The sequence below is a fragment of the Zalophus californianus genome, chromosome 3 (genome assembly GCF_009762305.2).
Source record: "Zalophus californianus isolate mZalCal1 chromosome 3, mZalCal1.pri.v2, whole genome shotgun sequence".
In the NCBI taxonomy this organism is placed as follows: Eukaryota; Metazoa; Chordata; class Mammalia; order Carnivora; family Otariidae; genus Zalophus; species Zalophus californianus.
In genome coordinates this window covers 135,797,035-135,822,494 of record NC_045597.1, presented here as the reverse complement: position 1 = coordinate 135,822,494, position 25,460 = coordinate 135,797,035, and the positions used below count along the sequence as shown (strand labels likewise).

Here is a 25,460-nt window from a genome sequence, read left to right as displayed (position 1 = left end):
TCTTTCACCTTTTAAAAACATTGAATATTTTAAGGGGTGCCTGGGTGGTGCAATCCGTTAAGCACCCAACTCTTGGTTTTGGTTCAGGTCGTGACCTCAGGGTCGTGGAATCAAGCCCTGTGATGGGCTCCACGTTCAGCGCAGAGTCTACTTGAGAGTCTCTCCCTGTCCCTCTGCCCCTACTGCTTGTGCTTGTGTGTGCGCTCTCCCCCAAATAAATAAATCTTAACAAATAAACATTGAATATTTTAAGATTAATACCTATATGAACAAAGAGAAACAGGCATATGAAGGCAGTGTTTGAGAACCACCAGACAGAACACAGGCTGAACGCTTTAACCTCAGAAGGCACACAGTACCACACACAGCGTCTTCAGTGTGACAGCTCAGAAGGTCACTGGGTTCCTAGGACAGATACGTATCACCACCAACACAAACCACTACTGATCTATCCATGTTTTCCCAAGGTCTCTCTTTTCTCAATCACATACACACAGTTCATTTATTTAACTTTTTTTTTAACTTCCTTTCTCCTAACATCTCAGATACACCCTTCTCCACTTTTCACGTCCCCTACTCTTGTCACCTGTAACTTCTGTGGTGGTTCTTAATTTTCCCATGAAATGGCTTTCATAGATCTTGCCATCTAACCAGAAAACTTTTTCTATGATATCCTACACTACATTCTATATATATATATATATATATATATATATATATATATATATATATATATACTGTATTGTATTTTTTTTTATATTATTCTCTTCAGAAGTGTCCTCCTGGCGTCAGTTTCTTACAAGACTCAGGGGTTTGGCTTAGGATTATATTTTAGATGCTGAGGCTACATCTCTACCTGACACTCTTCTGGAAGTCTACAGGGCAATGGTGGGTTTTTTTTTTTTCACCTTTAGGGTTTCACTGTACATTAACAACCATTTAAAATATCTTTAAAGAGGGGTGCCTGGGTGGCTCAGTCGGTTAAGTGTCTGCCTTCGGCTAAGGTCATGGTCCCAGGGTCCTGGGATCAAGCCCCGCATCGGGCTCCCTGATCAGTGGGAAGCCTGCTTCTCCCTCTCACTTTGCCCCTCCCCCATGCTTGTGCTTTCTCTCGCTCTTGCTTTCTCAAAATCTTCACAAAAATAAAATATCTTTAAAGATAGTCTTTAAGATGAAAACAAATTCATTTTATAATTATGTAAAATATTCACCTGATAAAAAAAATCAACCTATAAAACAATGTCTAACCAGAGAAGTCTAGCTGATATCTGTCTTGTCCAATTTATTCACTCCCATTGCCTATGAGTAACTATATATGTATACTGTTTGTATTGTAACTATCCATTTAAATTTATTGAGATTGGGTTTCTAAAAATATTTGCAATATTTCAGGTACATTTGAAAGGAAATATAATTTTTATTATGACGGTTTACAGTTTGATATGTACTTACATTCTCTATTGTTTATATTTTTAGGTCTGTTTATTCTTGCTATTTTTGTCCTTTTGATCTGTCTTGAATTACAAAAGGTATATTAAAATAGTCTCTCTTCACATAAAAAAAACTGAAGTCAAATAGGTTAAAAAAAAAAAAGAAAGAAAGAAAAAAAGAAAAACCCAAACGGTTAATTCTAACAATCCAAGAAATGCAAATTCAGCCAAAAGATGGGGTCACAGAGCACAGGGGCAAAAATGGAATAGATTCATCATGTTCGATGCTGTTCAGGATGTGAGGAAATGGGCTTTCTCACAGCTTGCTGCCATGAGCATAAACTGTCATGACCTCTTTGTAGATACCTGTATCCCAGGCATTCTATTTCTAGGAATTTTTCTTAAGAAAAAAAACAACCACATAGAGATGTATAATATTCTGTAGCACATTATTTACATTAGCTAAAGGTCAGAGACTAAAAATTCTATCAACTGAAGATTAAAAGCATATAACGGAATATCTTGTTAGAAAAAGTAAGATGGATGTGTCTATACTGACAAGGAGAGATAACCAAGAGAGATTAGATTTTTAGGAACCAGGTTAGAGGACAGCAGTTGAGAATGGCCCTTTGATGATGCCCTCGAAGCAGAAAGATACCCGAAACTATCCAAAGTTGTTCTGTGGAATTTGGGAATGCTGGGGAACTTGCATTCTCCACAATTATGTATCAAAACTTTTTTACAAGAATGTGCTATTTTTAAAATTAAAAATGAAATAAATGATGTTAACTGGTGATTCCTGGCAGTGATGAAATTTGCTAGGAACAAGGGGACTCACGCAAAGCTGATGGGCAAACCGAGGAAGCCTTTCTGGAGGTCATTTTGGTGACTCTGAATCTAAAGTCTGAAAACACATATGCCCTTCCACTCAGCAAATTCACTTGTAGGAATTTATCATGAGGAAATAATTCAGGACATGAACAAAAGTAAGGATGTCTCCCAGCCTGTCTATCATGAAAAAAAACAAAACGAACAAACCTGGAAAGGAACATAAATATCCAAGGACGGTGTGGCGATGGTTAAATAAACTAGACCCAGCCATATGGCACCTTACAGGCAGCCATTAACTTCATCTCAGAAAAGTGCTCGAGGACAGGTGAGGAAAGGCCACCAGGCATTACAAACAGACAAAAGCAGATCATAAAACAATATGTACGTTGTGAGCTCAGTTTTGTTAAATACACATGTGCGTTCACAGAACATGAAAAACTAAAAGGATATAGACCAAAATTCTGGAGCTAATGGATAGGGAAAGTCAGGGGATTCTTCCTTATATTTCCTTCCTTATATTCTCTGTACTGTCAAATTTTGTGTTTCCTCTTTTATCAAAACATAAGGCTTTATGAAGTAAAAATTTTCACCAGCTCTGATTTCTTCTCAATTCAAAATTAGAAAGGCATTACAAAATAGGTTTTTATCCCATTGTTATACCGCTCTTAAAAAAAAATCTTCAAAATCCATATAAACCTTTGACTTTGAAATATAGGTATTATGATTTTCAATTAAAAAGATCAAAATCTGAATGGAACCTGAATACTGAACATACTTAACTGAAGTCAGAGATCACACACCTGAACACAGCTACTGAGTCTGAGAGGGAACCAACAGCAACATCAGGGTAGGAATTTCTATCAAGGTCCATATTTCCAGCAATTGAATATCCAAAATAAGGGGATTTACCCTCAAGAATCTGAAATGAACAGGGCATCAGAATGAACAATGGGCCACCAAAATGAGCTTCTCGATGCCTTGAAAAAGCCCCATACTTCCTCATAAACTGAAGCTCAAGAGTTTACTTACAAATTATACTAAATTATAAATAAATTATAAGTACACATGTGCTCCAACACTTCATATATTTTATTTCATAGAAGTTATCTGATTTACATTCTATCTCAAAGGATACAAGGGCCAATTTTTGATGAGCTTCTTTACTATATACCAAACCTCTCTACCTGCCCTCCAAATGTCTTATTTTTCTCAAAAGCAATTTTTAATTTTTGGTGTCTCGATTCTCCATGTAATCATAATCATCTATTTCATTTGCCCCATTTTGCCTCCAGTTATTATGCTACTAAAGGAAAGATCTCACATTTCCATCTATTTTTGCCATCTGGGTAAAACTGTCTTTTCCTTTGGATTACTTTGATTCCTAATTTATCTAAGAAATTTTACAAATAAACGCAATGATGTGCTTATTTTAAATCTATTTTCAAGCTATCTTCTAATAGTACTTCTTAAAAAACCCACAAATCTATTATAGATTTGTAAATAAAGCATGAGTAGCATGAAAATGCACATAAACCCAAATATTCTATTACAAGGCAAAAAGCGGAGACCCTTACTGTAGAAACCCAAGCTGTTTGGTTACCTGTGTTGGCTTGGTATTTATTCCATTCGGGGATCCGTGATAGATAAAAACCTTTCCCATATCATCATAGGGAGCTCCAACTGCAATATCTGTTGACAACATCACATTTCAACAAACACTGCATTTTTAAAATGTTCCAATACTACGTTTCATAATAAGATGCCATAAGCATTCATTATTTTAGACAATCAAATAATCTGCCAATGAGCATCATAACTATTTCACAATCTATTACCTACCTGGGTAGCCATCTTGATTAATATCGCCAATATTTTTTACTGCAATGCCAAACATAGAATCTTTGGTTCCATTAAGACGAATTGGCTTGACTTTATTCCACCTGCCTTGCTGGTTAATGTAAACATACACGGCACCTCCAACTTCTCCATCTCTATCAAAATACTGTGGGGCTCCAATAATTATATCTTGCCACCTAAAAACACAATGAGGGATAAAACTGAGCCACATCAGCTAAAATACCAGCAAGCTCACAGAGAATGCCATCAGCCCAGGTACTAAGGACACAGAAACAGGATGCAGAAAGGAACTCAAATCTGGAATTGATTTCTCATCCATTAGAACATTTTCGTAGGTGTGTTTATGTGATGTTCAGATAATGTAATGTTTAGGCACGTAAGTGTTTATGCTATGTTTAGGTAAAACATTTTACACAGTAGCCTACGATAAATGCCCAGAGGAAGATACCAACAGTAGGAACCTGAAGACAGTCCCCAAGTGAGAGCGAGAGCGCACAGACTCTGCTCCCCGCCACCCACCACCCAAACTGGTACCACCAGACATAACGATTACTTTGTCACCGATCCCTATTTTTAAAAGGACATTCTGGATGCTCCAACAGCCCCTTAAGAAGCCACAGAAGAACCACATAGATGTCATTTTTCAAGTTAATGTTTTTCCATATGTTAATTCTCACAGACCCACGATCCCAAACCATGAGTAAAAATTGAAAATGTAAATTACCTGGGGAGGGTTATGAATGTCCGCTGCCAAAATACAAGGGATAAAGATGTGGCAGGACGGTAAAAATCTGGCAGCAAAAATATTCTTTGAGTCAACTAACCTGAAAGGATGGCTCATCTCAAGACTGAAAAATGCCCAAGAACCAACGATTTCTTGGCAGATATAAAGTAACCGAAGATGCTCTTACCCATCATTGTTAAGGTCCGCCACTGCCACGTCATAACCGAATGAAGAAGCCAGACCTTCCCCATCAAAGATGTACTCAGGGAGAAGATGTGCAGACTTCGTGTCCCTTTTTAGCAAAACCACAGCTCCACTGTGATTGGCTCTTGGAGCACCAGACACGAAAGTGATCTCATCTTTAGAAACAATACCTTTTCCTGAGTCCAAAGAAAAGCCTAGAAAAACAAAATAACGGTTCACATCACCTTGTATTTCAGGAGTATCTAACATGGTAACTCCATCACTACCTTTGCGTCTCTGGCTTCCCACCCCTCTCCTTCGGGGCCTCTCTAGCAGCTATCGTATTTACAGCATGAAAGAGTTTGACCCAAGTACAAGGCAGTAGGCTAGGTCATGGCTTTCTATGGAAATATATGAAGACTTTTGAAGGAAAGCACCTATGCTACTTAGCATATGTCTAACCTGAATCATGCATCTCAAGAAGCTGTTCGTACTCCATTTTAATACAGGAACTGTAGGGAAAAGGAGTTCAAGCTAGATCCTACGTTATCACGGGAAACTACACACAGAGATACAACCAGACACGACATACCTGAGTGCATGTTATAGAGTTCTGCTATAACGTAATGATTAGTAACTTCCACATTCATCAGTCTCCTTGGTAATACAAACGCTAACATCATTCCTATATCACAGACAGCATCAGTATTGGGGACCAACTTAATTCTCAGACACAAACATGCAAACAAGACCATGACTGGTGAGACAGAGTATTTGAGAACCTAGTATAAACAATAGAGGTGAGCAAGTTGTCACTGATGACAATTACATACTTGTTCAGAGGGCAGAAAATGTTAGACATCTAATTATAAAGCATCAGGTGGGGTATCAGATAACAGACTGAGATCTGGCAGCAAGTGAACATAAACGCCTACGTCAAAACCACTCAAATTAAGCACATCTTGCTCTAGAAAGGTGAGGCAGATGCAGAATAGGGTAAGCTCACCCTTTTTATTCTGAGTTATAAAAAGCTTCACCACTACTGTTGCAGTTCTCAAACTGTGAAAGTGAGTTGCAAAATATGATGAGCTCCAAGTTTAGAACAGGTGATGTAACTAAATCCAGCTCTGAAAACCTTCTGGCAGCAGAGCCTTAACCATGGCATGCTTTTCATGTGTGCTTCACTTGAAATGAAATAGAAAAGAAAAAAGATTTATGCTCTGTATGGATCCAAAAAAAAAATTTTTTTTTAATGACCATGACCAAGACAATTGATTTGTCATCTCAGAGGTCACAAACCTAGGTAGCTATTCATCATCACATCAGGGGATGTGCCGGGCTGCTCCCTGGGAGGCTGTGTTTTATAAACAAACTGATCAGGATCTGTGTAGGAAACGCTGGTCAAAAACAGCAGGCCTGGACACATGCGTGGAACAGAAGAGATCGAAGAGAAGGCAATTATGCTTCGTAAGAGGCACCAGGAGGCCACCACCGCATCTGGCAAGCCAGCCTCCTCGCCAGCTTCCGAAACCTCAAGCAGATCATTTTCTTCCTCAAGCCCACTGATGTTTTGAAACGACAGATCCACAGACAGCATGGACAACAAAAACGTAACAATACAAGGTCTGCTTTTGAGGCAATCTATTCTTAAAAGGAGCAAATGTGTTTAATAAAAAATGCTGAATCTTTTCAAATGCTCCAAGAGCAGCTATGTTTCTAAAATCCACAGGCATCTATCTTAGAGACCAAAGTGTTGGGGTTCTTGACCATTCATATGAAATTTCAATTTACAATTACTTATCATAAATAATCCCTAAATAACATATTTGATGAGAGGCTGCCTGTTAAAATATGTTCAAATAAAATGCTGGTGTGTGGATGGTATTTACCCTGAAAAGCCATACTGAGACTGCGAACGGCTGGCGTCTGCATCCCATCCCTGTCCTGCAAAGCCACTGGCCCAGCACTCACACACCCAGCTGTTTCCTACCCTGCCTCATTTTCACAAGCCTTTCTTTCCTTGGCTGAGGGATGAGCAACTGTGTGACCTTGGCCTAAGAAATTAATCTCCCCAGGTCATATTTTTTTTCATTAGCAAAAGAGGGATAATCATACTGATTTTATAATATTGTTGGGAAGGTCAGGTAAGACATGACTAGCAGTAAATACAGCACATGGTTGGCACTTAACAAGTTTAACTTTTCTCTGCCCTCTTCCAAGCCTTCATACCAGATTTTTAATTTGGAGGGAGGAGGGAGTGTCTGAAAAGTTGTGTCTTTTTTTCTTTTTTTAATTAACAGTACCATTCATGCATATCTATATAATTAGAACATTTTAAGAATATGCTTACTAACACGTCATTTAGAATTATTCTTAAGTTTTTACTTTTACCTTCCATTGTTCCAGTAACATCTCTAGCACAGGGGTACTTTAAAAAAAAATAGGTTACTATTTAGGTTTAGGAGATTTTTTTACATTTCTTTTCCAAGAAATGCATAGTAATTATTCTTTATGTCAACTCATACCAAGAATTAAAGCTTTTAAAAGCCTTTGTGTAATTACCATAATGCACATGAATCATTTAGGACACCCATTAGTAATGCAAACGAGCCTTAGGAGTTAGGGAATTGGCACTTAGACACAATCTGGGGGTCCTCCAAGCTGCTCTAGCAGTCCTGCTCAGCTTCTGCTGGAAAGCCACCACGCCACCGGCCAGGGGCCCTGTGACAGGGGGGCCCCAGACCAGAAGCAGAGCCGACCCTTGCAGAAGAGCAGTCATGAAGGAAGGACCTGGAGGTCTTGACCTGCCACTTCAGAGTAACTTCATGAATGTGGCTCTTAAGAGTATCTCTAGAAAGAGGCACTGGAGGGAGAGAGGAGACAGCTCAGCTTATTGCTGACATCCATGCATTTCCCCTCCCCCGGCTGCACCAACACCTGTTTTGGGTTACAGAGGCCAACGCAGGCTCAAGACACAGACTTCCCTCGGGACAATTTTAGGAGACAGTAAGTTTTCTCCCGCCCTGATGGAGCCCAGGTCAGAAGGGAAGGGTGCCAAGCATCAGCCAGGTTACCTCAGGATCACCAAAGCTTAAATCCAATTCCCATCAATGCAGCCACAGGCCCCTGGCTCCACCTGGCCTATTCTCATCCTCGAGGTCCAGGGTGGGTCCTGGGAGGACAGGGTCGCACTGAGGCATCCGGAAAGGCAGGCATGCCTGCTGCGCTCTTTCCTACCTAAGTAACTGTTAGCGGGAACAGGAACCAGACTTTCGTCATGGTCAGTCTCTCCACCAACTTCATAAGGCCCATCTTCAAAGATGTTCATGTCAAAAAAAGTGTTATTCTTTTGCTCTACACGAACGATGCCTAAAGAAATGAAATGGCAAAAAAACAAAAAAACATAAAGATGGAACAAAATAAAAGAGATGGTTCCTAATAAACATGCCTCGTGTTAGCACCATAAGGACAGGAAGAAGAGTCTGGAGGAAGAAGGGCAAAGGAAAGAGAGGGCTTTTGAGGTTATTACAGTTAAAAAATCATGTTATGTGAATTTTCTTAAAGAAATTTGTTCCAGTAATAAAAAAAGATGGCCTGTGCATTTTTAGGAATTCTCTCTATAATGCCACAAAACCAGATGGAAAACAAAATGTTTACTTCATTAACTAAATCTACAGAAAGTAACTCTTTAGACATTATATGAGCCTGACGTATTTTACACTGTCTGTCATCCTAGATCAATTTACCTACTTTGCTAGAGAATAAAAGTGAAATGTTTTGATCCTTTCTTCAAATCACTTGAACCAAGATTTCATCTTCTAAAACTTCCACAATTAACAATTAAAAAGAGAAGATTTCATATAGTAAGCCCCCTATGTGACTTTTTTAAAAATGGTTAACATTTTGAATCAGGGTTTATAAAGCAGATAAGAGATGTTTCCTGTAAATACATACATACATAACTGGTGGGTGTTTTTGTTATTTTACTATATATGGCATCTAGTCTTGCTATAATAAAACTATTTCTAAATTCAGTGTGTTATTTGGATTAGGTCAATATAACCTGACAAATACTGTTATGTTGGGGGTGGGGAGGCCAAAGGAAATTCCTCCCAAAGGTTAGTATGGATGACGTAAAGAGGAAGGTGTTCCTCAAGGATTATTTCTACTAATAGGTATTCAAACTTGGGAGATTTTTTGAATGCAAAAGGGAAAATTTTCCTAGTTTTTCTTAACTAGAGAAAATGTTATAACATAGCATTTATTTTAACAGATTTCTCAAAAAAAAGTCTGATGTCTAAATCCTATGCATTTCTCTTCGTTATGCATTAGAGTTAAGCTAATTGTCCTTTATAATATAGTGGTTTTCTATGCCTGCCTAATTTCTTCAGAGAAGTTAAACTTGATTACAGGAGCTGACCAGGTTCGCCCAGTCAAACTGAGGGCCCTTCTCCCCACTCCCTCCCTCCCAGTGCCTTTTACCTACATCACAATCATAATTAAACAATACCACTAAACAACTTCCCCATAAATTGTCTACAATTATCATCTCAAAATTCCCTAATTTGTCATCTACCCTTCTAACTTTTCTGCTTTATTAGCAAAACACAGCCTCTTAAGATAATATATAATGGAAAAAATGTCTGTATTAATACACTGTTACTTGTACATGACACCACTCAATTATTGTTTTAGGATTACTACCTTAAATGAAATGTTTGCCAACATTAAAACTTAAAACACTTTCAGCCTCAAGAAACAGGAAAATACGAAACAGAAAAAACTACAGATGTTAATTATTATACTCTTAGCAAAAAATGTTAACTACTTGTATTAATGTAAATTGCTGGTAGAAGAGGAAAAAAACATCTTCAAATATACATTTCCACCACTGTTTGTGAAATCATATAATTGAGAGATTGTAATATCCTACCTTACTTCTATAACATACAAGTGCCTTATAACACATTGTGTTTTAACTTAAAACAATCATGGTGCGTGTAAGAGAAACTATGTAGTCATTCTGAACTCTATTGCTATAAATACATGTCCTACCTTTCCAGTTATAAGTGCCTGGGGCTCCAAATACAATGTAATGAAAGTCTTTAGTAAAAGTAGCTGCTACTCCTTGCTGGCAAGAACCAAATTTTTCATGGCCTCTCAATCGGCCATCGCAAAAACTCCAGTCTCCTCCATCCATGTCATCCTCAATCCTCAGATTCTGACTCAGGACGTAGCACCTTCCAAAGATATCTCGGGATTCCTGCTTTGTATTGACATGTTGCCTTTTTTCATATCGGTGAGCACATGTCTGCAAACAGATGGAATAGAGTAGCCCATTCATTTCTACAAACCTTATGTGTATTGTTGACCATTTAATCAATTTGTAATAAAGAGAGATTAATTCTAAATGGGATGTTATACATGTCCTCATTCTGGGACGGGATCCAAAACCAGCAATTGTTCCCCAAAGTGGCACTAAGGAGAGCATCATCTAGCATAAAGGAACTAGGACTTGTCTTATTCTCACCTGGAGGATAATGCTCCAGTCCAAATACTGAATGCCAATCTGTAATCCACAGGCAATTTATTTGTAAATTTACCTGTCACATAAGCAGTGGGAAATATCTTCTCTCATTTTAATTTAATTGGCTTTTATTGGCCGTATAAACTTTCACATCAGTATGTCTGTGAAAATTTGTAATTATGTTCCAGGGGAGAGAAATCATGGACATATTTTCATAGGATCAGGCAAACACAGCTAAAACAAAAACATTTCCCTTTTACCCACACCATTTCCTTATAAGCCCTAACTTGTACTCTTAGCTATTTTAAAAGGCAGAGAGAATTACACTGCCAGAAAAGATGAAATAACCTCTATAATTTTACAAGGTATTCATGGTTACCCTCCATGTAACACAGGCTGAAAGACTTTATGATATCCAAGTTGATTTCCTATAATGATGATCTCTTAATTATCAAAATTCAGGGTTCAGTAAAATTCTCATTTTTTTCAAAATCCTGTATCAATTTGTTAGAGCAACTAGATTCTGAAAGAGACACAGAGGGAGAGCATCTTAATCCAGCCTGGAAGGCATTTCTGAGGCCACGTCCCACAGTCCACCTAACAAACCCCTTTCCTTCACTGCTGCTTGTATTTGAAGACTTTCAGAACAACCAGAGTTTTAAATTACCTGCTCTTACTTTCCATGGCTATTCCCATATTTTTTAGATACATAGTTCCTGGGACATAAACCACGTCTAGTTTTGTTCTGCATTCTAAAGACCATCTGGCGTTTTAGGGATATTCAGGTTTATTAATAAGTTCCTTGAGTCTGAAAGTTCTAAAGAAAAGCAGGTTTTATGACTATTTCAAAGTGTATCAGAAATCACAGAGGGGTGCCTGGGTGGCTCAGTCAGTTACTTATCCACCTCTTGGTTTCAGCTCAGGTCATGATCTCAGGATCACAGGACGGAGCCCTGCGTCAGGCTCCATGCTCAGCGTGGAATCTGCCTGAGATTCTCTCTCCTTCTGCCTCTGCCTTGCTCTCCCTCGCTCAAATAAATAAATAAATCTTTAGAAATCACAGAAAAAATAATGCCTTGATTTCTTCTTGACATCAATTCCTGCTGTAAAGCAGTGAGTCTTCTGGAATGTCCCCTGTGTGGGCAGGCGCTCCGCCTGTCTTGTTCGCTGCTGTCAGCCTGGCGCCAACGCATGACAAGCACTCAGACATTGTGGAATGGGTACGCTTCTCCACACTTACCACAACTTTGCCCCCTGGACCTTGGCTCTGCACGGTGACCCCCATCCACTGATCTTCCTTGCTTTCTGATGAAGGGTCAGCTGTGGAAAGCAGTGCAGGATACGTACACACAGTTAGGACTTCAAAGTGACTGAAGCAGGCAATGAAGCAAGAGATCAACACAAATACAAGCTGGTTTCTAAACTGCCTAGATTCCAAGTTACTCAATCGAGAAAAATTATTTCTCCTTTTAAGAAAACAGGTAAGTGGTTATTGGTAAGAACCTTCTTAAAATTCTTTACATAAAATATATAGCTTTACCTGGTGGCCCTACACTCTTTCCGACAACGAGGATCCTGAGTACAAAAAGCTATTTGAAAATTGTAAGACTCAGGGGTAGCCTTCCAACATATGCGTCTTAAAGCAGTGATGTGAACATCCAGTCTCCAAATCCCAGCTACCATCCAAACTAACAAGAAGTCGGCACTTCTTTACATACTCCTAAATTTGTTATATAACAGTATGAACTATTCTTTTCTTTCTTGGAGAAGATAAGGCCTCAGATTCACTTTATATCTATCAATGCCAAGAAGGAAAGCAATATAGTTTTTACCCCCCCTCCGAAAAAAGAGAAACCACAAACACCATCATGTATGTGTTCATTTCAGTATCAATCTGAACCTACTTGTATGACTCTATATCCAAATTTTTGCCTTCCTCAATTAGAAGGCAGGCATGATTTTTTAAATCTTGAGTCATTGCAAAAATGTGAAAACTAAACAAGTTTAAGTAGAGAGAAGCCAAAATGCCAAAATGTTAAAGAGTGATTATGTCTAGATTACCCATGGGTTTTTGGGTTTTTCTTTATATAGGTCGGTGTCTTTTGTAACTTTCCCACAATTAACATATATCATTTTCTAATCAGTAAAGGAAAAAAAAACAAATGTTATTTCTAAAAGATGAAAAAGAGAAGAACATCAACATGAATTTGCAAATCTACTTAGACCAAGGATGTCAAATCTGCTCCCTTAGAGCTTCTCAGCACACTTAAGTGCTCGGCTCAGCATAGACCCCTCACAAAACAAGCCTCTATCTGAGCCAGAAGGGCAAAATTAGCCATTATGGTCAGCTCTCACTTCAGAGAGATCTGATATTTAAAACAGTCTTTCTCCCAAATATTTTAACAGCAAACGAGAACTTTTGGCAGCCAAGTACAAGCTATGCACAATTTTCTTTGCTGCTCTGAATTCGGTTTTTCAATAGCCTCCTGTAGAACCTCAGCGCATCACTAGGTGGCGACATCAATACACCATATCCTTTTAGAAAGAGAGATTAGAAAGGGCTGCAATTCGGTGTGCATCCCAGCATCATTTAAAAAGTAGATGTTTTCAGGGCAAACAAGAAACAGTCAAGACATGTAATTAAAAGGGGCCCTCTCTCCAAGAAAAAAGGCTTGGACCCCCTTTCCCTCCTCATGGAAAAGGCAAGTGGTGTACAGGCGAGCTGGACAAGTGGACACACAGCAAGGACAGAAAAACACACCGTCGTTATCAAATTCAATCCGTGTGCAAGGCCCCGGGGAGGTGATGTCACAGCTGTACAAGCCGCCTGTTCTGTTGGCCCTCTGCAGGGGAAGGGCCACCGCCCGAGGGGCCCCCACGAGCAACCTGTTGCCAAAACAGAAAATTTGGAGAGTTGAATTTAACAAACACAATTAACGTTTCAATTAGAACCATGATGTTCAGATGTCAGGATTATTGGTGGTCAAGAGTTCCCAGATGCCCCGCCGGCTTAGGCACTGGGGACAGTAAAGGTGGAGTCCTGCGACTGGCCCGTGCAACACACGCACACACGCACAGCTAGGCAAGTCAAGCCCGAAAAGGGGTTGTTGAAACAACGTGAAAAGTATGCCATCTCTCATAGTATCAGCACCTCTCTGAGTAGGATTCTGGTGTTTTAAAAGACACACTTTATAGAACATGACCCCTAAACCTAAGCCAAGGACATACGGAACTCAACAAACACTGGAGGGGGGAAATGGCCCCATTAAACTTAACAAGCGATGATATGTCATCTTCTAACACTGTGCCTCCCTGAGGTATTTTTCAAAGGTAATTGTGACTATACCCTGAATCTTCAGTTCACATACTGTTTCATTAATTAAACAAGGCAGCCGTTAGGCCCATGTGGCTCTAATGACGTGGCAGTTATGTAAGCAAAAATATCTAAGCCTGTAAAGGCCTCAAGGTTATAAAATCAAACCTGAGGGACAACCAATCACAAGCAGCCAACCAGGCTTTAAGCTACAGCTCATTAAATAATTTTTCTTTGCTTTTTTATTTTCTCTGTAGGAGTCTTTCCCCTGGTTCCGCTTGGCAGAGCACTCCTAACCACTTCCAATTTGCCGCTGCCAGATTCCAATCGATTTTTGCTCCAACTCGTAAAGTTTTTTTTAATATGCCTCAGTTAGTTTATCTTTTAATAATACTGATTTAGAACCTAACCTTGCCCAAGATACGACTGGCCTGAATCTCTTTCCCTCCAGCCGCTCGCATGCTTTCTCTCTTACTTTGGGCACTCTTGCCTCGGACAGGCTCGCCCACCATCATCCTCCATCAGTCTGGCGCAGACGCTGCACAGAGGGTCTGGGCAGCGCCACCTATGTACTAGGTGTCATACCATGCCTTCTCCCCTCCCGCCCCAGTGTTGCTAACTGCGGCAAGAGGGGGCCCTAAACCCAAACCAAAAGCCTTAAAATCTCAGTTTCACAGCCAGGAGGGATCTTCAGAGACATGCCGTCTTTCTGCAGGGTTCCTTTTGATAATGCTCTTTACTCACCATCTCTGGGTCTGGCTGACTCACGGAAGAGCTAGGAACAGAAACAAAGAGAAGGAACACACCTGACTGGACAGAGAGAAACGAAGCTGGAGCTGGGGGAAAGAGCTGGACGCACAAATGTGAACAAACAACTCCCCAAACAGAAAATAAGTGTCCTTGGGGCCTGGAAGTTCTTGGCAGAGGGTAGAGGCTAGGCCAAGGGCCACAGGGGTCTCCACAGGACCACCACACACACATTCCACCAATATTGTCCCAGATCCCAGGAGCCCCGACAAACAGCTGAGAGGTGAACTGGTCTCGACCGTAAGTGAACAAGCTCAACTACCTGGCTGATCTGGAGAGGGGACTCTGACCCAGGGCCTGGGCGGGATTAGCCAAGTGCTGGGCTCAACAGCACTGAATCACAGGATGTGAGCATGGGAAACAGCAGAGAGCATCTAGCCCTCTAACTTTACAGATAAGAAAACAGGCCTTTGCAAGGAGGGTAATCACTCTGCCCCTAAGATCTCACAGCTCTATATACATGTATACACATACATAAATATGTGTAGGGACAAAAAATTACTTTGGAGCTCTATTTTTCCCATTCCTTTCAAATGCTTCCTAGGATATAAAACCCTGGATTTTAGGGCATTTATAACCTAGCTGAAAGGGCAAAACCCACACAATGAAACACAGAAACAAGAACTGCTCTGTTTACTGACAGATTTGTAAGCAAAATATGGAAAGGTTGTGGGCAGGCAGAGTGAAAGCGTTCCTGGAATCAGGCGGGGTGAAGACTGGGAAGACGTTATCTGTAAGGGTAACCGGCTCCAACCGGAAGGCTATAAAGAGCAGCCCGGGAGTTCCCAGGTTACTACCGAGTCTTCTCTGACCACTTGCTCGCCTCCTCAGCCACAACGGAGGAGCCTGGCAAGCTACCTAAGGCAGGTGCTGGGCTTGCTATTTCCTGTTCACTGGACTCACTCGTTCACTTATTCATTCCACGAACCTTCAAGAGCCTTCTAGAATGAGTAAGGGTTGCCCGGCTCCCCGCCGAACTCTGGCCCTGAGGGAGCCAGACCGGGAAGCGGGTCTGAGACCAGAGAGCGACAGAGGCGGCGGGAGCCCCCCGCCCCCGGAATCCTGAGCGCGCTCCAGAGGAGGGCGCCAAAGCCTGCCTGCCAGGAAGGGGGTCGCCGAGGCGGCAAGTGAGGGGCGTGCGGTTGTGCAGAGGCTGACAGGGGAAGAGCCAGACGACACGGAGGGGTGGGAATCGGTGACGCCACAAGACGCGCCTAGGGGTGAGCCAGCCTGGTCTGCGGAGCCCGGGGTTCCGGGGTAAAGGGCCAGGGGCGCGCACCCGCAGAGCCGCCCCCCCCCAGCCCCTGGGAGCCCCCGGCTGCGGCGGACTGCTGTGCCCCGCAGGGGATGGGCGCTGACGGATTTCCTGTTTCAAAAGCTGCGGAGATTGCTCTGTTCACGTGGACAGCCGGGCCTTCAGAGCAAGCCCGCCGCTTCCCCCGGCCGCGTGGTAGCATTTCTCCCTCCTTGGCACCTCCGCCCTCTGCTGGTTCTCCTTACCCCGAGCGGCGAAGGCAAGCCTTTAGCAGGCGAGCGAGGAGGAGGAGGAGGAGGCATTTCACTCGTTTGCCAGCTGGTTATAGAGGCTGTGGCAGCACAATTTCACATGTGCTAAAAATGCCAAACTTTTTTTTTTTAATGTCTAACAAAATTTATTATGGTGCTATTTAGAATAAAAATGCCATGCTCTCTTATAGAAGGAGCCCACACATTTTACTCACGGCAGCTACTGCAGATGAAAGCCAACCATACAGAAGAATGGAAACAGCAAGGTTTGAGCGGGTGGGGAGGGGCAGGAAACACAGAAGAAAAGAGAACTCAGCGCATAAGAGAAATGTGCCTCTGGAGAATAACATTACTAGTCACACTGCCTGCCGGGGGCGTGGGGGGGGGGGGAGAGACTCTGCCTGCACGTGTTTCCAGCACATTCCTTCCTCCCAGGGCCCTGGACGGTTGGCACAGTGAGCCCACTCCAGAATCTGTCCTACCTTGGATAGAGGGAGGCTAGGGTGCTCTGCGGCCCTGGGCAGACCCCCTCTGGTCCCTGGCCTCAGGCCCCAGCCAGCCAGAGGAAGGAGAGACAGCTGTCACCCAGGGCCGCCCCTGCTCTGCCTGCACCTGGCTCCCTGGGACCACACTTCATAGGAAATTCAGGAAAACAATAACTGGGGGGCAGGTGCAAGTAGGTTGGTAAAATCAGAATCCTAGAAAACCTAAGGGAGCCCCTTGATGGGAGAACACAGTAACTAACCCCAACCAAACTCAACAACTGGCAAGTGTCCTAATTCTTAAGGTAAAAGCGGTCTTCTCTGGGTCAGGAAATAAGCAAACTCTTAATTCAGCTTGAACCCAGCCTGAATCAGAAGGTCACAGCCCATTAGCAGAGGCTATGTCTGGCAGGAACAGATGATCAAAGAGAGCTGTGTCCAGTCAAATGACGGCACCGTCCCTGATGCAACAACCCATCTAAGTCCTGTAGGATGGGCACTGGGCTAAGCCACTCAAACACAGCTGGCTCCTGAGTTAGCAGACTCGTATAGCTCCAAAAGGGATAGTCTGTATGCAGGCCACACCAAAATCCAGTTTCTGGGCCAATCCCAACTGTCTTCACTTGGCCCTTTGATGCTGGCTCATGTAAGCAGCACACATTCTCTGGGCACTGCCAGGATCCCCGCAGCAACGCCTGGGCCTTGGGCTGCAGCTGCTAGGTTGCTCAGTTCATTTCCTCCTAAGGAGTAGTGACGGCAATGCTGTCATTACCGACCCACCCGGCATGTACGGAGGAATTCAAAACTATAGTAACAACGTGCATTCAAAGTGACACGGACCAGGGGAAAGAAGTTATGGCCTGCAGAGGGAAATGGCAGAAATTAACAGAACAGGGTCTAAGAAGCCTATTCCCCTATCAGGAAGGGTGAGGATCTAAGTTTGATCCAAGATTGTATTAACCAAAAGGAACAGGAAAAATTACTTCCCAGAGTGCTTTCCACAGGGCTAGTGAACAATCACACCTCCACGATTTTGAAGCTGTAATGACATAAAAACTGCCCTGGGATTCCAACATATTGGAAAGCCACATTTAAAACACAAAACTCCGGGCGCCTGGCTGGCTCAGTAGGAAGAGTGTGGAACTCTGGATCTCAGGGTCATGAGTTCAGGCCCCACGTTGGGTGTAGAGAATACTTAAATAAAACTTAAAAAACAAAAACAAAACCTGCAAAACCACATCTTTAAAGATGAAAAATAAAATCTGAAATAGCAAAATACAATATAAAAGGCTAACAGTGACACAAGCATGACGTAACACTGAGGGTAGGATATAATTTCAGGTCTTTGGAGTCTAGAACAGAATTCCTGGCACAAATATTCAGGACCTACTCTCATGCTATTCACCACAAGGTTATTTCAAACTTCAAGAAAGCCACACTCCTATTTCATATCCTCAAGTTCTCTCCCAAACAGAGCTGGTATACTTTTGTATAACTACTTCAACCAAAAGATCTAAACACTGGAACACTTTTAAAACTCTAAGGACAATAGCAGCTTTGCTTCATTGTTTTTGGCAATAATTCGTTCCCTCAAGGATTAAAGATTCTGCCTCTAGCTATGCAACTTTGTCCCAGGAAACATGAGATATTGCCTCATTAGAACAAGGACGCTATTATTGCTGAATATAAAATACAGTTTTCTTAGTTTGTCCAAATTAAGTATTAAAAAATTAAAAGATGGCATCACCAGGGCATTGTGTCACCTCTACATTTAACCCACATTCAAACTCCATTTTTAATTTTTGTTTAATATATACAAATAAATGACAAGAAACCAAAAAGTAGGAAAGAACTTATGATGGAAAGCAGCAGATTCAAAACTCATCCCAAGCCCCGTTCTCTAGGAAAACCTCTTAAAAAATAAATTCTGGATTTACTTCTCCATAACTCCATTATTTTTTTTTAAAGATTTTATTTATTTATTTGACAGAGAGAGACACAGTGAGAGAGGGAACACAAGCAGGGGGAGTGGGAGAGGGAGAAGCAGGCTTCCCGCGGAGCAGGGAGCCTGATGTAGGGCTCAATCCCAGGACCATGGGATCATGACCTGAGCCATAGGCAGACACTTAACAACTGAGCCACCCAGGCGCCCCAACCCCATTACTTCTGCTTCTACTTTTATTTCTTGATTTATCAGCTTTGGACGATAACTGTGGACCCCACAACATGAAAAGGGACAGACTTACACTACTTGCTACTTCACTTTCCTTCCCATGTTTAGTAACTATATTACCTTAGTTCTTCTATTTGTTACCCCTAAAGTTTTATGCAATACATTTAACCTTCTATTTTCCCTTCAACTTTCAACACCATCTCTCCCTTCCCTAATTGGGGAGATGCAGCCGTCCGCAACCAGAACCTTTCTCCCCAACTGCCCCCCGCAACTCCTACCACCCATTAGCTAAACTTTTATACTATTATCAGACTAGATTACCATTTAGTCTTGCATAACCACAAGACACCTGTTCTTTTACATAACCAGGTAAATATTCAGTGTTCAATCAAACTACATTGAACTTCTCTATCTGGACCAGTATCAGAGCCCTTAGCCTCAAAGGAAACTGCTCCCAGCATCAAGGTCAAACAGACGTTTCTTCCACTCTATCAATTGCTTGGTGTACTTCACATTTGAACCATGACTTTTGCTTTTCTTGGCATTTCTCATTGCCTTTTTCCTTACACTGTTTGCTTTTTTTCCTAGCCTCAATCATTTCTAAGCTCCCAGTCATACCTTGTATTAAATCAGGATTGCTTCCTTGCTCGGGTTTCCTCCTCAGAGGCCTCGGACCTCCTGTTACTACACAGACTGTTCTAGGGCTGTCGTACCGGGGCATCCTAGGACTGCCCTGCTGGGCTGATCTGCTCTGGAAAACAGGTTTCCCTCTTATTCTAATTATCTTATTAAAAATCATCCTAAGGAACAGTACATGACAGGTAAACTTAGTCCCTCCATATACAAAAATGTCATTATTCTGCTCTTACCCTTCATTGAGAGTTTGGGTGTAGGACTCTAGGTTGAAAAACATTTTCTTCAGAACTTAGATGCTATTGCTCTTACTCTAGTATCCAGTGATGCCAGTGAAAATTCTAAGGGAAGTCCAGTTTTCATTTCTTTGACTTTCAGGCTCTTCATTTACCCGAGGCATTCTGAACGGCACAACCGTGTACCTGCACAGGAGCCTTTATTCACTTACTGTGTGCCGACTCCACGACCTATTTTTTTTAAAGATTTTATTTATTTGAGAGAGAGAGAATGAGAGATAGAGAGCACGAGAGGGAAGAGGGTCAGAGGAAGAAGCAGACTCTCTGCTGAGCAGGGAGCCCAATGTGGGACTCGATCCCGGGACTCCAGGATCATGACCTGAGCCAAAGGCAGTCGCTTAACCAACTGAGCCACCCAGGCGCCCTCCATGACCTCTTTCAATCACTGGACTCATGGTCCCATTTTCTGTGCTCTTTCTGGAACCCCTTAACTGGTCAGGTATTGGGACTCCTGGCCTCCTTCCCTCTCTGTGGTTCTGAGGTTTTTCCAACTTGATTTTCTAATATTTCTACTGAAAATTTTAAACTTCAGCAGTTCTATCTGTCATCTCCAAAAGCCTTTCTTGGTTCCGGTCGTGCCTTTTACATAAAAGCACACTCTGTTCTTAATTTGTGGATCAACATGTTAACATTCTGAGCATTTTACCTGGAAGGTCCCCCCCCCCCCCCCAGTTCTTGTTCTGTTCCTGGATTATCTGTTTCTTCCAGTGTTTCTCTTGGGTTTCCTTCAGCCATTCCCTTTTATGCTGCTAGCTCTCACCACATGCCTCAGAGTCCTTGGTTCTCCTGTGGTGGTCCATTTTTGGCTTGGTCTCACCATGAGCAGGAATTCCAAAGGGAGCCCTGGGTGGGGCCCGCCAATGGCCGGATTCACTTTAGGCTGAGTGGGTAGGGAGCTGCCATCAGACTACAAACCATTCCGCAAGTAAATGCTAGAGGAGGAAGCCTTAAATTCTTGGGGTGCCAACATTCACATTAGAAGACCTAGATTTTAGGGTTTTTTAATAACACAACTGTTATTTGATTATATTGATTCTACAAGAATCAATTTTTTTTTTTAAAGATTTTATTTGACAGAGAAAGACACAGCGAGAGAGGGAACACAAGCAGGGGGAGTGGGAGAGGGAGAAGAAGGCTTCCTGCGGAACAGGGAGCCCAATCCCAGGACCCTGGGATCATGACCTGAGCCGAAGGCAGACGCTTAATGACTGAGCCACCCAGGCGCCCCTCAATTCTTTATTTTTGAGCTGTAATCAATTTAAGTTCTGTAAAACCTGTCAACATTCCCATCCCTCCCCCCCCCAAAAAAAGAAGTGCTACAGGGTTTGGTTTAGTTTAGTTGTTGGCCAGAGTGTTAATGCAGGCAGCCTATACTCTGTATAGACATGGGGACGGTGGTGTCATCTGGCATCTGTGGTCCTGCAGATAGACTTTCCTTTCAGATCTATACCTCAGACCCCAGTCCCTGCCTTACCTGATGATTCCCAGGGTGGTCACAGGGCAGACCATCTCCCCCCTTGGCCCTAATCCCGGCATGACCTGCTCCAGACTGGGGCTCCTCCCCTTGTTACAGCCATAAGCCAGAGCCATCTGCCTCCTGTCTTGTAGTAACCTAATCTCACCCATTATGGAGCCTTGAGGAGCCTGGAGGGAAACCTGTACACCTAGTCCACCATCTGCAACCTTAAGTCAAAGCCCAATCATCTGATTGAAAGAATCCGATCTTCATCCCTGCCCTGTTTCCTTGCAGTCTGAAGAGGTCTTTCTCCCAACTGTTCCCATAACACCTCTTAATCGTTACTACCAGCCCTCATCTACTATGGATGCCTACAAATAAGACTCCTTGCTTGGAAAAAAAATCCAAAACAGGTTTTTTGGTCAATTTGTATTATAAGCTTTTATGAATATAGATGAAATAGCCAATTGACATCTGATCATTTATACAAACATTTAAATAACATACTAAACATTTAAAAGTAGTTTTACTTGTATTTCATGAAGTGATTTTATTCAAATTCCATCTGTTTCTTTGACATTACTTTCTGAAAACCATGTCTAACCCAGTTTTCAGGAGCATTCCCAGGACATTTTAAAGTTTATAACCACATCCAAGACTTGCAATTATGGTGTCAAATCCTGAGGAATTATTACTAAATGGGAGCTAAATATCTTTGCCTCCTTTTTAAAAGCAATTTATTTTATTTAAAATATTTTAAAACCAATTTAACCTCTATCCGCATCCACAATTATAACTGATGGAGGTCCTTTTAGGCTAATGTGTTTATAACAAACAGAAATTTGTTGTTCAAAATAATCAAGAGGTCAACCCTCCCAGGAGAACAACTTTATAAGGGCTCATATATAAGGTAAAATGATTTGGGGGTGAAAAAATAGATCTTGCATTATATTCAAAGTTGTACAGAAAACAACTCTTCAAGACCCCCCTGGGCTGTGGACAGGTATCTTAGGAAAGGCCCCTGGGTCACACCTTCTCTCCTGGAAAGCCCATCCCTTCGACACAGAGGCCATGTCGTATGGAGTCCTTTTTGGTCACTAGACTATCCACAGAGTGGTTAAAGCTTCCAGCACTTAGCTCGGCTGACCACGCACCCAGGTTTTCCCAGGAGAGTCCTGGTTCACACCTGTTGTTCCGGACTCCCGTTCCCTGACACAAATGTCCCAGTTGGGTAGACAAATTATACAGTCAGCCCAGGCTTAGGTATAAAGCTAGCAATGGAACCTGACTGATGCAACAGCTTGAATTTTAAAACACTGTGCCTGAAATTCTAACTATGTGGTTGGATCTGGCAATGGTTTCACAAGCACTGGTGAGTTGTTTTGGCCTGGGAGGCCCTACAGTCCATCTCCCCATGTCCAGGCTACCTGAGGACACCAAGGCACCACTGGCCTTGGGAGAGCCCCTCTCCCCCAACCAGGCTGACTCTCCAGATGTCCACTGAGAGATACTTCTCCCCCCAGCCAGAGGCAGGACAGGGCTTCTGCTGTCCAAGGACCAGTGGTCAACAGGGAGTGTCCATACCCCTGCACCACCCCTGGTCACCATCAGCACCCCAGGCAGCCTGCCCCGACTGCTGAGGAGTCTTGTCCTTCCCTCTCTTCCCCACCTGGCAAAGAGAAGCAACGAGGCATTAAAGCTTGCTTGTGCTTTTACCTAAACCCTGCAACTCTGCCTGTGTCAGATTCCTTCAGGGGAGAAAGGGCCTGCTTCTCTCTCCTTTGCAACTAGAAAAATCAGTCATCAGACTAATACCTCCTGTCAGCCTTTGCAGCCAAAATGTATGTATGTATGTATGTATGTGTGTATATATGTATGTGTGTGTATATGTATATATGTATATATATACACACACATACATACATACGTATATATATTATTAAAGTTATGAAATCTTACATTGTTTTCCTTATTTTGGTGACTGGTCATTTGGAGATTTAAAAAATACATCTGAGAACTCTGCACTCACAAAAGTTTATATCCAGCAGTCGTGAGCTAGAAATCTCTACCCTCACCAGCCCTCTGTATAGGTCAGGGCTGTGAGGCACAGGGACTGAAGCTCTAGGAAGGCACAAATCTTTCCGTCTTGAACCCACGGACTCATCCCAAGCTCCTAGAGCAGGCTCTGGCACATGGCAGTACGTAATCAATACTTACTAAAGAGCCATCACAGCCCACTGCCTCAAGACGGGATGTGTAGGAGCCACTCTCCACTGCTCTGGGAATAGCAAACAAACTATCAGAGGTCGTGACTGCCAAGCGACTTGGTGGCAACAACCATCTCTGCAAGGAGATCCTGACTTGGGCAGGTGTACTGGTTTTCTACGGCTGCTTGGTGGCTTAAAACAAACTTGGTGGTGGGCGCCTGGGTGGCTCAGTTGGTTAAGCGACTGCCTTCAGCTCAGGTCATGATCCTGGAGTCCCGGGATCGAGTCCCACATCGGGCTCCCTGCTCGGCGGGGAGTCTGCTTCTCCCTCTGACCCCCTTCCCCCTCGTGCTTTCTGTCTCTCATTCTCTCTCTGAAATAAAAAAATAAAATCTTTAAAAAAAAAAAAAAAAAAAAACTTGGTGGCTTAAAACAACACAAACTTAGCATCTTACAGTTCCATAGCTCAGAAGTAAAAAATCAAAGTGTCGGCAGTTGCTTTCTGAAGGTTCTATGGGAGAATTGGTCTCACCCTAGCCAGCTTCTAAGGCTGCCTGCATTCCTTGACTTCTGGCCCCTTCTTCCTTCTTCGAGGCTAGCAGTGATGCAGCTCCAGATCTCTCTTTTGCCTCCCTCTTCCACATTAGGAGGATCCCTCCGATTGCACTGGCCCACATGGGTAATCCAGGATAATCTCCCTAATCTTAAGGTCATCTGATAAGCAACCCTAATCTGCAACTTTAAGTCCCCTGTGCCACTTAACCTGATAATTCACAGGTTTGTGGGGGGGGGGGGCGGTTAGGACGCAGACTTCTTCATAGGCATTAGGCTCTCTATCCAGGCAAGAAATCTAAACAGTCTCTTCCTTATTCATATTAAACTATACTCAGCCTCCGGGCACTTAAATTTTGATGATAACCTAAGATATTTTTGCTGAGGCTAGGTATTTCTGAAGAGCACAGTTTGAGTTTAACTTTTCCCTCACTCTGGACCCTTTAGCTAGACTGGGCTTCTTGCAAACCCTCGACCACATGCTCTCTCCTGGCTCAGGACCTTTGTACATGTTCCTCTCTCCCTGGAATCCCCTTACTCAACTTGAGGGCTCTGTTTAAAAAACCTTCCTATACCTTCCAGGCTAGGGCAGGTGTCAGTTCGCATTCACCTTTCCTTCATAGCAATAACCACGGTTAGTCATCAGAGGACTTGTATACTGTCCATCTCCCTTATCACAGGGCCGGCTGCAAGAGGCAGAGGCACACCTGTTCTGCTCACTGCCGCACCCCTCGCATCCAGCTCAGTGCTTAGTACCTAAAGGGCACTCAGCCAGTATTTTTAATAAATGAGCCATGTTCATACAGTAGTTTACACAATTCAATTTCAACACAGCAAATTTAAAATCTGAGAAACCTTGAACCTTCCACCATTTCCACAAGTAGCCTTCCAAAAGCAGAGGACAATGGGGAGCACTTCCCGCTGCCGCTTATCCTCCTACCAGCAAGCCAGACACTCCTTTGAAGGCTCTAGATTATTTTTGAAAAAATGTTTGCACTGTGAGTTTTTATTTAAATGATTTTATTTGCGAGAGAACACGACAGCGAGAGAGAGAGCGCGCGAGCACGTGCACAAGCAGGGGGGAGGGGCAGAGGGAGAAGCAGACTCCCCGCTGAGCAGGGAGCCCTACAACCCTTAACTGACTGAGCCACCCAGGCACCCCTGTACTGTGAGTTTTTAAATGTAAAAGTTAGACTGTAATAATGTGACATTGTCTTAAAGTTTTGTCTATAAATCTGAGTAAAATGACACGGAAATGCTGCCTGCCCATGTGATAGCACAACCTCTCGATCATCTGTTCACTCCTTCATTCATTCAGCAAATATTTCCCAAGCCCCTCGCTAAACGAGTGCTCTGTGCCACGTGTGACTGACCCACTGCCCCACCTCAACTGGACCTATTACAGTTGTCAGCGGTCCTAAATCCAGTGATTCCTACTGATGAATGCGCTCGCAGAGGAAACTGGTCTTTCAAAACGGAACAC

The 25,460-nt window shown here is 42.7% G+C and overlaps 1 protein-coding gene across 3 annotated transcripts in view; it reads right to left on the bottom strand.

Moving 5' to 3' along the window:
- The window catches only part of ITGA6 (integrin subunit alpha 6), a 77,238-nt gene that overhangs the window by 28,396 nt on the left and 23,382 nt on the right, over nt 1–25,460 (bottom strand). For 2 of the 3 annotated variants that reach the window (XM_027588353.2, XM_027588354.2), the window contains exons 2-9: nt 13,314–13,438; nt 11,793–11,872; nt 10,081–10,336; nt 8,263–8,394; nt 5,030–5,240; nt 4,101–4,294; nt 3,862–3,950; nt 3,062–3,180 (exon numbers count right to left, since the gene is read on the bottom strand). In XM_027588353.2, coding sequence (XP_027444154.1) covers nt 3,062–3,180; nt 3,862–3,950; nt 4,101–4,294; nt 5,030–5,240; nt 8,263–8,394; nt 10,081–10,336; nt 11,793–11,872; nt 13,314–13,438 — 1,206 coding nt within the window. The remainder of the gene's footprint in view (nt 1–3,061; nt 3,181–3,861; nt 3,951–4,100; nt 4,295–5,029; nt 5,241–8,262; nt 8,395–10,080; nt 10,337–11,792; nt 11,873–13,313; nt 13,439–25,460) is intronic. The other variant, XM_027588355.2, reaches the window with a different exon arrangement.